General features: G+C 40.8%; 1 protein-coding gene across 3 annotated transcripts in view; it reads left to right on the top strand.

Moving 5' to 3' along the window:
• Positions 1-14,142, top strand: part of LOC109956073 (cadherin-4-like) — a 211,079-nt gene extending 196,937 nt beyond the window's left edge. For 2 of the 3 annotated variants that reach the window (XM_020592914.1, XM_020592917.1), the window contains 6 exons: positions 1,750-1,901; positions 5,329-5,565; positions 6,343-6,576; positions 6,775-6,914; positions 10,079-10,243; positions 10,415-14,142. In XM_020592914.1, the coding sequence (XP_020448570.1) occupies positions 1,750-1,901; positions 5,329-5,565; positions 6,343-6,576; positions 6,775-6,914; positions 10,079-10,243; positions 10,415-10,621 (1,135 nt within the window). In that variant the 3' untranslated portion in view covers positions 10,622-14,142. The remainder of the gene's footprint in view (positions 1-1,749; positions 1,902-5,328; positions 5,566-6,342; positions 6,577-6,774; positions 6,915-10,078; positions 10,244-10,414) is intronic. The other variant, XM_020592916.1, reaches the window with a different exon arrangement.
• Positions 14,143-14,827: the final 685 nt, after the last annotated feature.

Here is a 14,827-nt window from a genome sequence, read left to right as displayed (position 1 = left end):
TACTTTTATGGTGATTTGGCACTGCAGATTTATTGCAGTTAAGCTTTTTTTACAGCTTTATTTACATCTACAACAAAAAAAGGGTTTAAGGTAAACCTGTTTTTTAAACAATTATAAACAATTATTATTAACTGTTACTTCCTTGAAATGCCACACTGTGTTTTAATGCTAGTGATGGGTGGGTGAACTGAACCTCATATGTAAAATCAGTGAAGTGCCCTTTAAGGTTAGAATTAGCAGTGAGTTGAAGATAAGAGTCAGTGGTAATTAGCCTTTGGATTTATTAACAGTTGTTTTACTTCTCCATTGCTGAGACATTTTTAATACACTGCTTCATTAAACACATAATGTTTTGTGTCATATACAGTAGGCTTTGCATGAGCACCTATATATTCATTCACACACAAAGGTTTAGCTTGGATTTTACCCAAACAAATTTAATTTTTCATGGAGGACTTGTCAGTTCAGAATCATGTTAATAAGCATTTCTCAGGAAAAGTCATGAAAAACTGACAAAACAGTGATATAGGGTGTGTTTGTAGCTCTTAAAAAGAGTCTGAGGTCACTAGGACCCCAGACTGAACATTAGGATTAAGGGTTATATCAGTCCTCACAACTACAGTAAAAAAAAATAAATAAATAAATAAAAAACTTTGTTCTGATAGCTTCAAATGAAAGCAGCACGAGATGACATCGTGTTGGCACAGTAATGAGATGAGAGTGTCAGAAATACCACGCAAACAGCAGAACCTAACCTGCAGGGCAACATCACATCCTGACTAACACTAACACCGCATGGCAAGAAATCTTTCACTAGAAATTACATTTTTTATTTAGTTTCATTTTTTCAAGAAAAAAAAATAAAAATTTGATAGATGTTTCTGTCTATACCAGCACATCTCTCTGTCTGTCTCTATGTCTGTCTGCTAAGTGTGTATCAATCCAAAAGTGTGTGTCCGTAGCTGGAGGTAGAATTAGTTTTTCCATGCCTGTGAGGCCCTGACTAACTGGTGTTAGCCTCCAACGCACTGCTTTAATTTATCCTCCTTTCCCACTCATCACATTTTCGTACATCTGACCATGCTTACATTCAGAAACACACCTTTGATCTCTGTCACTTTCTCGCTGTTTCTGCCTGTGTGTCTCACACACACATCCTGTCATCACTGACATGATGACCAGCCACCTACTGCTGACATTTTTTTTTGCTTGTCCATGATCAACCATTTGTCATTAGAGCTGAGAGAGAAGCACCTCCTCTAGTCAACTGTTATGCCTCATCACAGTTGTTAAAGAGATTTATAGACAGTAATCGCAGTCGTCACTTTCCACTCGGTGCATTGACCTGACAGTGATGCGAGTTGCTGTGGAGACTGTGTGGGTACAAAGAGTGGTGATGTTGTTAAGAGCAGGCTGTTCTGCATATGTGTTCAGGTTTTAATCAGTCTTCAAGTTAATGAGCTGCTGCTGTGATAAGCCCGGTGAACATATGTTCCATTCTCCAAGTCACTGTAAATTTTTAAAGGTGCTTGGCTGGTATTGCTAATTATGGTAATGAACTCTCGAGCTAGTAACGGGTACTGTGAATCAACAAATTAAAGATTCAGTGCTGCTGGAACTTAAGTAAGAGGTGGCTGCAAAAGTTAATTTGTGGAATATGTTTGTGTATATTTGCTTTACTTTGTATTTAATGAACTATCAGTAGTTAGTTCAGGCTTTGCTTCTTTTTGGATGTGTGTGTGTGTACAGGTACTCCAAGCTTTCAGACCCAGCTAACTGGCTGAAGATCAACAAGACCAATGGGCAAATCACCACTATGGCCCTGCTGGACCGAGAGTCGATGTATGTCAAAGACAATGTGTATGAGGCCACATTCCTGGCATTCGACAATGGTAAGTCTGGTAAGTCAGGATGACTCTGTGTCGTGATGATGCGATAAACAGTAGGGCACATACAGGACAGTAGGTGCACATTTTAGTCACTCTGCCATGTTAGTTGTAGGGATGGCACTGTCAACCAGTCTACCACTTTGGTCCAGACTGAAACATCTCAACAAGTATTGAATGGGTTGCCATGAAATTTGGTCAAGCTTAAGATTAATTATTAGGTGCTTCATCAAATGCTTAAGTTTATGACAAAATACAAAACTAATGACATTCCCATCAGCTACAGTTAATTATCAAATATTACCATGATAAAACACTATAAACAGGATGACTACAGTTAATTATCAAATATGACCATGATAAAACACTATAAACAGGATGACCCCTGCTAAACATCAGCACATTAGCTTTGTCATTGTGACAATTTTAGCATGCTGATGTTAGCAATTAGCTGCGTGTTAATGCACAACCAGCACATACTGTAGCCACTAGCATGTTAGTTTTTTCATCATTCTGAAAAAATTGCATCAAGTATATTTTAATATCGGTAACAGCACAGCAAGCATAATCTGACTGGAAAAGCTGCTTGTTATCATTTTTCATCATCATTAATTACTGTAGCACAGACAGGGCATAAATGTAGCAGTTGTCAAAATGGGCCACAGTAAAATCCAGTAACATGTCTCTGGAGTATTTCTCACTACTCATCCACTGATTATCTAAAACAACTCGCCATGTCAAACATAATGTTGGCTATTTGTGTATCTTGTCTCAGTCTGCATTTCACACATTTATATAGCTCTAACAGATGAGGTAAGTCGGTTTTACTAAACTCATTATGACTGAGGAAAGAATGTTACTTAATGTTTCTGGACCAGCACAGAAACAGAGCAAACAGTTGTAGGTTTTTGACAGGGAATTCCTTGCTGCTATTCTTGATACCAGATTCCGTATAGTGTGGGTAACCTGTGAATGAGTGGGACAGTCTGTTCATATATTGTACTGTATACAGTACACAGTATGCCTGTGTATAAATATGTACCAACCTTCATTGCCCTGTCTCTGGTAGGAAAAGAACTAAGAATAATATCCATCAGCAAAAGTCATGAGGATCAGCCTCAGTTGCTGCAACAGTGTATACACAGATAAAGAACTACAGCACTTCAAATGGTGGGGCTTGTTCTGTGTGTAAGTAGGAGGGACCCTGGTGTTTTTACTCCAGTGAGAAATAAGGGATTGCTTGCCCTGAAGCATACCAACTTAAGCTCAAAGTGTTGACTGCCTATTGATTCTGGAGCCCAGTGTCAACATGGGGATATATTCCACTTTGATTGAAATTCTCTTTACTTATTCTACTCAAGCGAAGCGTACAAAGCAACAAAACACCCAGCCAATCATAACTGACAAGGCGGTCGATGGGCCTTGGGGCCTGGGGCAGCAGACCTTTACATACTGTAGTTGATGCACCAGGTGCTGTCTGATAGAGGGAAAAAGTTGAAATACAACACTGATGAGCTACTCGGGTAAGCTGTCTATTTGCACTGCTACAGTAATTTAGCTCATCTTGCTGACAGTCTGTGTACAGGGGGTTGTCAGCTAAATATCAAGGCCACAATATATCATTGCAGTCATGCTTTCTTTATCTGTAGTGATAGGTTATATGTGTTAGAGTTTTGGTGAATGTAAGTGGAACACAGTTAACTTCACTGGACAGTAGTTTGATTACCTCATATGCTATTTTGCATATATCCTTACAGGAAAATGCTCATATAAATATTATGATAGTGATTTTTAACCGTATGACCCAACCCTTCTTTAACTGACTGAGGTGAAGCAAATTCTTGATTTATTACTGTATAGGGTACTTGAACCTGACACATGTATTATTGTTGTTGTATTAGAGGTAGATACAGTTTGTGTGTAAAATCTGCATCTTCAAAGTAACTAGTAGCTATGGGGCAGACAAAATAATAAGTAAAAAGTATTTCCCTTTACAATGTAATACAGTAGGAGTATCACAATACTAAATTATACTACAGGAACCTTAATTTATGCACAGTACTTGAGTAAATTTACTTTTTACCTCTGGTGGTTGAAATTATTTCTGATTCAAATCTATTGATTTTTATTTGAGTGAATTCAAATTTTCCCATAATTATATTAAAAAAAAAATCCAGTTAATTAAAACTATATATGCTGTTTCTTTGAAATCCCCCTGGAGCCTTCTCATCATTTTAACTCAGCACATTTGTTTATGTTTCCTCCAGTGCTTAATGTCTTACAGCCCCTGAAGACATGGCATCTTAAATGTTTTTCTTTGACATTAAATATTACTGACAAATAGTGGTCTGGCAGCATAAATAAACAATGCCATAACTGTTCAATTTGATTTAAATTTTGCTAAAGCCTGACTGGTGCATGGAAATATGTAATATCAGGGGTCGAACTGAACCCCGCTTAAAACTTTAAACTGCTGAGAAAACAGTCTCACATGTGCTCAAACTAGACATTTTATGATCATTTTCAGTCCAGGAGTTAAATATTTCACCTCACACTAGAGTTTAACCTCATTACAAATGTTTTCACTGCTTTCATGTTCCTCCAACCCGAGACAGACGAGCAAAACAACTGCAGGTTCATTTAGTGTTTTTCAAAGCAATCAGCACCCTTAAAAATCAGTGAGGTGTTTCTTCCCAGTGCCATGTTGTTATAGTATCAAAAGAAACAGAAATGTCTCGGTCTGCTGAAGTGCAGTTCAGTTTCTTTGGGTGGAGTAATCAAAGCACATTAGAGCTTCTGCTTTTAATAATACACACTGTGTCTCCCAACCTTGTTCAGCTCAGTTCTGGTCTGATCGCAAGAAACCCTGAATGGGTTATGATGAGCTTGTACTGCTGGATGTGGTGAAGGGTTAGTGTTTGAGTCATTTTCCCAGCAGGCCTTGCAGAGTGCAGATAACAGTAATCTTTGTGCGAGTGTTGTCCCCTCCAGTACGAGTCTTGCCTCAGCCTCTTCAGGAAGCAGCCTGTTCTGAACACAAGGACTAAAATATTTATGTGTTCTCTCATTTGTTCTGACTGTTTTGTTTGGGCGCACTACTACAAGCGTATACAGTATTGTCTCTCCACTTTCAGCCACTCAGAAAACATAACCTTTTTCTTATCCAATTGTTTGTCTGCTTGTGCACCTCATTTCCTCAGCTCCACACATGAATCGGCTGGAAGAATGTAATTGAAATGGAAGGATTGTGTTGCCATCTTCTGTAGCTTTCTCATTATACTGTCTCTCAGCTCCGCTTCTTGCCGCATCTCCAGTCATTTTGTCTTTATACATCTCCCTCACTGTTTTCACTCCCTTCTGGAACGCTAACGTTATTATCTCACCATCTCTTCCTTTGATCCCTTTGCCTCTGCCTCCTCTCTTTCCTCACTCCTCCTGTCAGGCTCGCCTCAAGCCAGCGGGACAGGAACCCTCCAGATCTACCTGATTGATGTCAATGACAACGCGCCAGTGTTGATACCCCAGGAGGCTCAAGTGTGCGAGCACGCACGCCCCAACTCCAGGATCAACATCACAGCCTCGGATGCTGATGCCGACCCCAACGTAGGGCCCTTTGTCTTTGAGCTGCCTTCTTTTCCTGCCAGCGTTCGTCGTAACTGGACAATTTCCAGACTGAGCGGTAATGAAATGCTCTACATTTTCTTCAGCATGGTTAGAAAATATGTCCATGTGATGTAACATTGAGGTGGTATGGAGGAATGATTTATGACCATTGTGCATCTCCAGCTGCACTAAACCATAAAGTTAACAGATGGGATGCAAAACCCCTCTACAGAATAACTGGTGACATCAATCGGGGAGCAGGGGATTGCTGTAAGCTGTGAGAGATGTCCAAGTTTAACAAAATGTCTCACAAAGCTCACAGTGAGAGACGTGGGTGCCATCCAGTGTTGACGTACGATCTATCGTTCGTGACAAATGAGATCCATTCATCTCTGTGTCCCCCGAGCAACCGATCTGTCACCTAATCCACCCAGATGGATGTATCACAGCAGTTGTCTTGAGGACAAATCTGATCATATACCTGGATTCTTTTTCAACTGTGGCTCTTGTCTTAGCTTGACTGAGTGATAGATGTTGAAGGTTCTACATTCAGTTGTTTTAAAATATATCTTTAATGCTTCCTTACATACATACATGTCAGAATGATTGCTGACAGTTTGTTTGGTTGCAGCTTTTATATGGTATGTCATTTGCTCATACCTCTGCATATTAGGACATGATATCCTGCGGTAAACAAAATGTCATTTCTCTGCCTGTACACTGTCTGATCAGATTTCCCCTTCTTCTTCTCCCCCTCCTTCTTCATGACTCACATCTCCTCCATCTCTTAATGTGTCCTGCCTTTTCTCCTGTCTCTCTTCATCATTGACACTGTCTCACTCCCACATTCCAGGTGACTATGCTCAGCTCAGGTTAAGGATTCCTTACCTGGAGGCGGGTGTGTACGAAATCCCCGTCATCGTGTCCGACTCAGGGAACCCTCCTCTGTCCAACCGCTCTGTGATCAGAGTCAAAGTGTGTCCCTGTGATGATAACGGGGACTGCAGCGCCACAGGGGCTGTAGCAGCTGCCGGCCTCGGCACAGGGGCCATCATCGCTATACTCATCTGCATCATCATACTGCTCAGTGAGTAGAGGAAAGTGGAACAGTCAATACTACACACTATTGAATAATTACATTAGTATTTATCTATCATACATTGTGGAAATGTCAACATTTAGTTTAGTAAGCAAAATGTTATACTAAAACCTTTTGTCTTTGGCAAGTGCTTATAAACCAGTCTTGTGCCTGACATTGATGTTTTTGCTGCGGTTTTTCACACAGGCATGGTTCTGCTGTTTGTGGTGTGGATGAAGCGCAGAGAAAAGGAGCGGCAGGCGAAACCCCTGCTGATTGACCCTGAGGACGATGTCAGAGACAACATCCTCAAGTACGATGAAGAGGGAGGAGGAGAGGAGGACCAGGTACCGTTGGTAGACAGTAAAGATATTGTCTTCACAATAAACTGAAGCCATAAAAGGCTGTTAACCAGCAGTGGTATCATTGAGAATGTTTTTTGTTGTTGTTTTTTAATAGTTTGGGATTTTTCAAGTTGGTGTTAAAACAATATTGATGTATCCCTGTGAGATATTGTAATATCGCAGTCACTTGGTTATCATTATGAAATATCATTGTGAGATATAATAGCATACACTAACGTTGTTTCTATAAAGCTGAGTCAGTGTCACTGCTACACTGTAGATGAACTGCTGTGGCCTTTTTAGGAACATAGTCTTTCACACAGGTATCTGTGCTTTGGTTGACTGATAAATAACATGTTATGTATTTATTTGCATTTAACTCCTTGTCAGCCATTGTTAGCTCGACTGGTGATGGCACAGCCGTGCAGAGTTTCTCTCACAGCACTTCTCCCACTGTGGAAATGGGATTTGCATATAACTCTCAACTTTGCAAACGGCGTCATTATGCCCATTTTGATTATTTCAGGATCTCTCAGGTGAAATCTGTGGAACGCTTTGGCCCATTGTTTGTTTCTCTCAGTGCAGACAAGAACCATGTTCTCCTTCATTTGCAGCACAGATGAGGCGGGAATAAACAGGAGAAACACAGGAAAGACTCTCAGATGCCACACATGCACAAATATAGCCCAAACACAGGAGCAGGTTTTACTGGTGTCCCAAAATCACAAAATACTCCAGCTGTCAAGGTACAGACTCATTTCTATGTGATTTCTGAGCTCAACTCTAGTAGAAAACATTGGCTAAAACTTATATGCGACTGCTAAATTGTATCCCTCCTCTGTAGCCAGCAAGGTACTGTCCAGGGAAATAAGAGGGAAATTTGTTTTAAACAGGGTGTAACTTTGAAATATACCAAATGGAATTCACTTAGTGGGACAGTTGAAGCTGCATTTGAGCCTCAGACAAACTCTGGAGCTCATGTTTTTACAGAACGAGAGTTGCGTACACTGTCCCTTGTTGTTTTGCAGCGTAGTGACGTTCCGGGTGGAAACATTCGAGGTCCGTGTGGAGAGAAGGAGAAGTGACAACAACTAAGGCCTGTTCTCATCTACACAGACATAAAAACAGCATTGTTTTAACACCAACTTGAAAAATCCAGAACTATTCCTTTAAAGATGATAAAATATTTGCTGCCTTTTACAGATGGTCAAGAATGTGTTGTTATTAAAGATTAGATAACTTTATTTATTCCCTTAGGGGTCACCCCAAAGTGAGAAGCAACAAAAAGTCAAACTAAAACATTTTCTGAGAGGACATCAGCATAGCTCAGGAACCCGAGGAAATACAAAATTAAAAAGCAAAGCATTTAATAAAACTGATCACTGTGGCTTATGACTTATTGCTAAATGTATTATTTTAATTAGTAATTCATTTTCTTGAATAATCAGTGAAAAGTTTTGTCAATGAAGGTCAGAAAACATAATACTATAATTATAATTTCTGCCAGATCAAAATGATGCAATCAAATAGCTTTTTTAAATTTGACCATCAGTTCAAAAGCTAAAATATTAAGTATGTCACATATTACAAAGAAAAAAACAGGACATCCTCACATTTGAGAAGGTGGAACCAGTGAGTGAAGGGCATTCCTTTTTTTGAAAAGGACTAATAACTGAATAAGTATCAACATAGTCGTCAATTAATTGTCCAAATTAAAGCAAACCATAAGAGTTGCACCTGAAAATGGCTCCAATAAAGCAGGTAATAAATAAGCCAATGAGGGTCTCTTCTTTTATCAAAGGTGAATATCTAGTTCCTTTGAATTTTTAAAATTATAAAGTCAATAAAAGCAAGACAGCACAGAAAGTTAGTCCATGAACCATCATTTCAAAACTAACTGTGGATGAGACGAGGTGAGTTTAGCTCAGCTGGGCTGCAGGTTGAGTCTGTCGACAGAAGAACATATTTTTCTAAAAAGAGAGTGAGACTTCAGAAAACGTCTTTCAGGTTCAGTTTGCTCTCTGCCCTACAACAAGCACTTACAAACAAGTGTCTTTTATAAGTGCTACTGCACTCCACATATTCCTGTATATCTTTTAAATAAATGAAAATGTTCAGAGATGGCAAGCTCCAACATCTGTGATTAATTCACTGATGTATTATTAATAATGCCATTATGATACTTTCCCCAACATCTTTACAAACCAAACATCTAGTGCATTAACACATGCTAGTATCAGATGGCTGAGGTGTATATAGCAGTAAGCGCCTGTGTGGGAATTAATTAGGGGACATTTATTTATCATAAGTCAACAACCTGCTTTATACATCTACAACATATACAGTTGAAGCTTACATACACTGAGGTTGAAGTCATTAAAACTGTTTATTTTCACCACTCCAGAGATGTCATGCTAACAAATCCTCAGTTGTTTACAGATTATTTCACTTATAATTCACTATATCACAGTTCCAGCAGGTCAGATGTTTACATGCACTCAGGTGACTGTGCCTTTAAACAGTTTGGAAAAGTACAGAAAATGATGTCATGGCTTTAGAAGAGAAACTGTAGAGCTAGTCACAGCTAGGGGAAAAAATGTAAGTCAGGGAGTTGATAGAGCCGGAGGAGTATATTGAAAAGTAAAAATAAGTAGCCAATCTTAAGAAAGACATTTCACTTGCAGTGGCATTCCAAAGTTGCAGTCAGATGGACATCTGATGAAGCACAGATGTATTTCCTGTTAGTGGTTAAGCACTGTTTGTTGTATTTTTGTGTACTAACTGCCGAAACAGTGAAACAGTACACTATGACAATTAGCATGTAATACATACTGAATAGATTTAATGTGCCATATGGATTTGGGGCATAGCCGAAGTCTGCAGCAGTGCAGGTTTACAAAAGAGCTTCAGCACTTCTTTAGAAAGTCCTGTGGCACAGATTTCACAGTCATGAGCGCTCACAGAGTTAACATGAGCACACATCAAAGTCTGTGGATCTGAACAATGAAACCTGACCAGAGAATAGATTCCAGTGTAGAATCTGAGCACTGTCATAACCAGACATAGCAACACAGGGGGGTCTTGTCTTTTGCAGTTATAGCAACAGGTTCAAAACAGTTAATCAGATGGTGATGGTCCTTATCTTCCCCTCCATGGCCTTCATCCAGGACTATGACCTAAGCCAGCTGCAGCAGCCTGAGTCTCTGGACCATATCATCAGTAAGCCAGCTGGGGTGCGCAGGGTGGATGAGAGGCCTGTGATCGCGGAGTCACAATACCCCGTCAGACCCAGTCTGCCCCACCCTGGAGACATAGGAGACTTCATTAATGATGTAAGTACTGTAGGAGAATGGAGGGGAAATGCTTTGCTGTTGTGTTGTTTACATAAGTCTTTCTACAAGAGCCTGTTGGATGTTCCTAAACTAGAAGAAGAGCCACACGCAACAGGAAGTACTCTAACTCGGAGTGGAATATATTTCATTTTGTTGTGGTTATGTCTTCAGGGTCTGAGGGCAGCAGACAACGACCCCACAGCTCCTCCTTACGACTCCCTGCTGGTGTTTGACTATGAAGGCAGCGGTTCAACGGCTGGCTCCGTCAGCTCGCTCAACTCCACCAGTTCAGACGACCAGGACTATGACTACCTCAATGACTGGGGCCCTCGCTTCAAGAAGCTGGCCGACCTCTACGGAGGAGGGGACGATGACTGAGAGCGGGGCTGGGGGGGTGGGGTGTGCGGGTTTGTGACGGGGTTCAGGAGAGGCGAGGTCGTTTGGATGAATGCTCTTGAATACCACAGGCAGGGGCCAAGAACATGACACTGGCTCCATGGTAGACATGTGAGGAGCAGACCCTTGCATGGGCTGTGTTCGTTCACTCACAGCCCTCAACGGGCCCGCAAACTTGAATTCCGCTGCAACGCAACTGTATTCTGGCTTTATAATTTTTAGTGGCGAGTTTGTAGTGTGTTTTTTGTTTTTTTTTTGGTTCTCTCACCGTGCTGGACCCGGAGCTCTCTGGGGATGAATCAAGGCGGTTGTGAGAGACACAAGTAGTGGATTTGTGCTTTGACTGATTGTTAAAACAAAAACCATCTCTTGCTTTAGTCTCACACTGAAGAGAATGTTTTTTGGGAAGATGCTCTCTCTTTCACTCTGTCAACTTGAATTTCCTTAGAACAGAAGCACTGTCATTTTTAAAGTGCCTTTTGTGGTGTGTTTTTCTATCAGACTCCTGCTATCTCAGGATCGGTTGCCAATTGTGCAGTACAGTGGAGGCTCGTTCTCTCGTCCCCTACCCCCCACACACTCTTCACACCAGCCCTGCCTGTCACTCTCATCTTCCCTTCACAGCGGTGCAGATGAACAACCCCAGCAGCCAGTCCCAGGAGGCAAGGACACAACCAGGGCACGCTATCGGATATCACAACCCAGTGAGTTACGGCCTAAAGAAGCCTATGAGTTGCTTTGGGTGAAGACAACCCTTCTTCTCCAAGGACCTGTTCAGTTTCATTTTCACAAGTGTCACCTGTCGACACAACTTCAGCAACATGCTGACATTCTGTGAGACTGTTTTTATACATGTGGGGGGTTTCTAATTTAGTGGAGAATGCCTGCCTTTCCTCTCTGGACTCATGAGTTTAGGAGCCTTTATGTTGAGATGCTTGCCTGCCCTGTATGGTTGTTGTGTTGCTTTCTCCACAGTGTAAAGCTTGTGTAGGCATGATCTGATTAGTCAGGCGGTGTAAGACAGTGGATCTTGAAATGACTTGGAGCAAAGGCATTGAGAAGGATTTTTTTGGTCGCCTTGAACATTCCCGTTTTTTATAGGCCCACAAAACTATAAAAAGTTGCATGTTTTTTTTTTCCAAATGTTTTACTCAAAGCACTTGTTACTATGTGGTGAGAATGTGAAAATAGTCAGCAGAAACTATATGAATATATGCTGTATAAAGACACTGAGAAAATAAAAATACTGTAAGATACCTATTTTTGAAGTATTGATGACATAAAATTTGCTGCTCTCTTTCTCTTGCTCTTCATTGGGCACAGGGGATTTTTGGCCCTTTCATTTTTAATATGTGGATATTTTTGTTTCTGTCTTCTATTGAAGCATTATTACACTTTTAAGATGCCAGCTTATACATGTCTTATTTCAGTTTTGCTCTTTTTTCATTTCTAAAAATGCTTGTTATACTCATTTTTTATGTGTCACCACTGCCTTCCCCTCTCACTCTGTGGATAAATCCCAATTCCCTTAATTGCATCCATGTTTCCCTCGCTTGAATCTTTTCTTTGTGTCTTAGTTCCTCTCACATAAGATGGAAGGAAAAGATGCTTGGAGAGAGGAATCGGGGAAACATGTTTCAAAGACACGTGAAGTCCTCTCCTCTGATCCTTCAGCTGAAGCATCCGATCACCAACTGATTTCCAATAAGGGCACATTGGTCCACAAAAGAATTCCATGAAGGATGTGTTCATGTATCTTCACTCACGGCTTCTCCAGCAGCCTCCTCACTCCTCAGAGCAAGAATAAGAGCTTTGGTAAACCGGAACTACATCTGGTCGAGCGAGGAACAATCAAATAAGGGAATTGGGATTTACCCAGCATTGCCTCTGACAGACGTATTCCTCTTGTGGGCCTTGTCCTCAAAACACTGGAAGGTTCATTAGCCATGCCTGCTGGTAGTTGTTCTATTTTTTAGTGTACTGGAATTATTTTATTCATTCACTTACAGTAGATACTAGATGTGTGCTTTAAAAAATAAACAAGACATGTTTTAAAATGTGCCATCTTTTTCAGTATGCATCATCTTCAGGTGTAGACTGAACTGTGTGACGTGGCCTGGTTGGTTCAGCGGTGGTTATGTCAAATATAATGTCACTCAAAGCTTTAAATTACAATGGGCCTCTTTTTAAAATCATTATTTATTGCAGCTTTGTCTCCATTAGACTTAAAACCTCTGTATGTTGGATTTGGACACCCACACACATGGATTGATCAGATGATAAATGGGCTGAAGGCAACACAGAGATTGGACCATTTTTCACCAGGATTGTCTCATTTTTCTACAAACAAATATGGCATCAGAATAATCTGAAATACACTACAATCTCATAAAGAAATTTATATATTGTGGCTTTAAAGTTTCCACCTTTATTTGTTCATGAAATGGTTTGTATTTAAATATGTTCCTACAGTGGAATAATGTATTTCTTCATGTTAAAACAGGCCATGGAGTCTCCTTTTGGAATTACACAGTTAATCTTTGACGCTGTTGTTTGGATATGGTTTCATTTTCTAATAAAACACCCGCTATTGGTTTATTTATTGCATCTCAGACAAAGGAGTGTTAGAGCAGTGTGTGGGGTCAGGAAGTATATTTGTGTCCGTTCCTGTGATTTCAATTAGTCAGCTGAAGCGCCAAAAAAGCCTCTGGGGACTTAAAGGGATTTAATCCTCCTCCGGCTGTGTGTCTATCAATTAGCCACACCATTAATCCCCACGGCGTAATCTCATTAGATAGAGCGCCTTTAATGAGACACCCAGAGAGAAAGCTGAGAGGCAGACAGTAAGAGAGAGGAAGAAAAATGAGGTGGTGCTGAGATGCAGGTAGGCCATGTGGAGAGGTGATTAGTAGGATGGAAGAGAGGGTCAGCAAGATTCAAGCACAGCAGGGACAATGCATAACATTTAGAAAATGGTTTGGTCGGCAGGGGGGTAAACATGAGGAAGCAGAACAGACTGGTGCTTCATCTTGTGTTGTTCACTATGGCCAGAAATTAGAGGAGTTGGCGATGGAGAGATAAGGACGACAGGTGGAGGTGAGCTTATGGTGCATACTGGGCAAGTTAATGAGGTGCTTTGATTCCCCCTGTTAATCTCCACAGTAATGAGAACACCCTGTAATAAACCCAAGTTAACCTTTGCTGCAGGACAATAACGAATCCTTCTATAGGTTTTGCAGAATTGTGCATGTTATTAAGAGTCATCAGAGGAGGGCTTCGCCGCTCTGAAATAATAATCAACTTGGTAAAAAGTCATCTTGGTCATAGCCAGTCAGCAGATAAGGAGATTAACTCCAGTGAAGGTTTCTTTGATGGGCTTAGCTGAAGTTCACTTGGTTTCCCTGTGGCAGACAGGCAGAGCGAAAGAAGAAAGCAAACTCAAATAGCCCCCCTTTAAAATGCCGTTTTTAGACTGAGAGCTTTGCTGCTGGCTCTCAGCCAGTGCCTTGTGTGTTGTAAATAAAGTTCTCTTCTTCAAACATGTCCAAGCCTGGTTCTTTTCATTTCCTCCCCATAAAGCTAGTGAGTCTCTTGGGCCAGTGCAGGGAACAATTCAATCTGGAAAAGCACCAGCGGATGTTGGTTCTGATGCCGGCTAGGTGATCAGCTGTTCACAAGTTTAGTGTTGATGTTGCTGTTAAGCAGAGGTACTGCCCAGAACAGGCTCGCTCTGCTGGCTGCTTTTCTGCTGACACCACTCTGAGCTTCCTGCTATTTCAGGACTCAGTCTAAAATGAGATCAAAGCAGCAGAATAAATTTGATGTTCCTGCTGCAAGTGGGGGAGAGAATATCTACTGTTTAACGACCAGCCGTTTATGACATGGATGGCTGGTCCAGTGGAGACACTCTATTACCAAGACGGGGTGCTCATATCAGTCACGGCTGAAACACTGTCTGTGCACTATTAAACAGCCTCTGAAAAGAGTATTTCCTTCAAATCATGGTTGCTTTTTAAAGTGGATTATTTTAGAAACATAAAATCATGATGGAAGGAAGAACCTTGTATGTATTATTGTTAAAATAAATCTTAACTATTGCCAGAGGTAACTAAGCAAAACTACTCACTCTATACGCCTATATTTCAGAGGAATATATGTTACTTATTTTTCACTATCACTGGCTACATT

This window comes from Monopterus albus, unplaced genomic scaffold, assembly GCF_001952655.1.
Source record: "Monopterus albus unplaced genomic scaffold, M_albus_1.0 scaffold18.1, whole genome shotgun sequence".
NCBI classification, from domain to species: Eukaryota; Metazoa; Chordata; class Actinopteri; order Synbranchiformes; family Synbranchidae; genus Monopterus; species Monopterus albus.
Note: the sequence above shows the minus strand (reverse complement) of the source record. Positions and strands in the feature narration are given on the sequence as shown.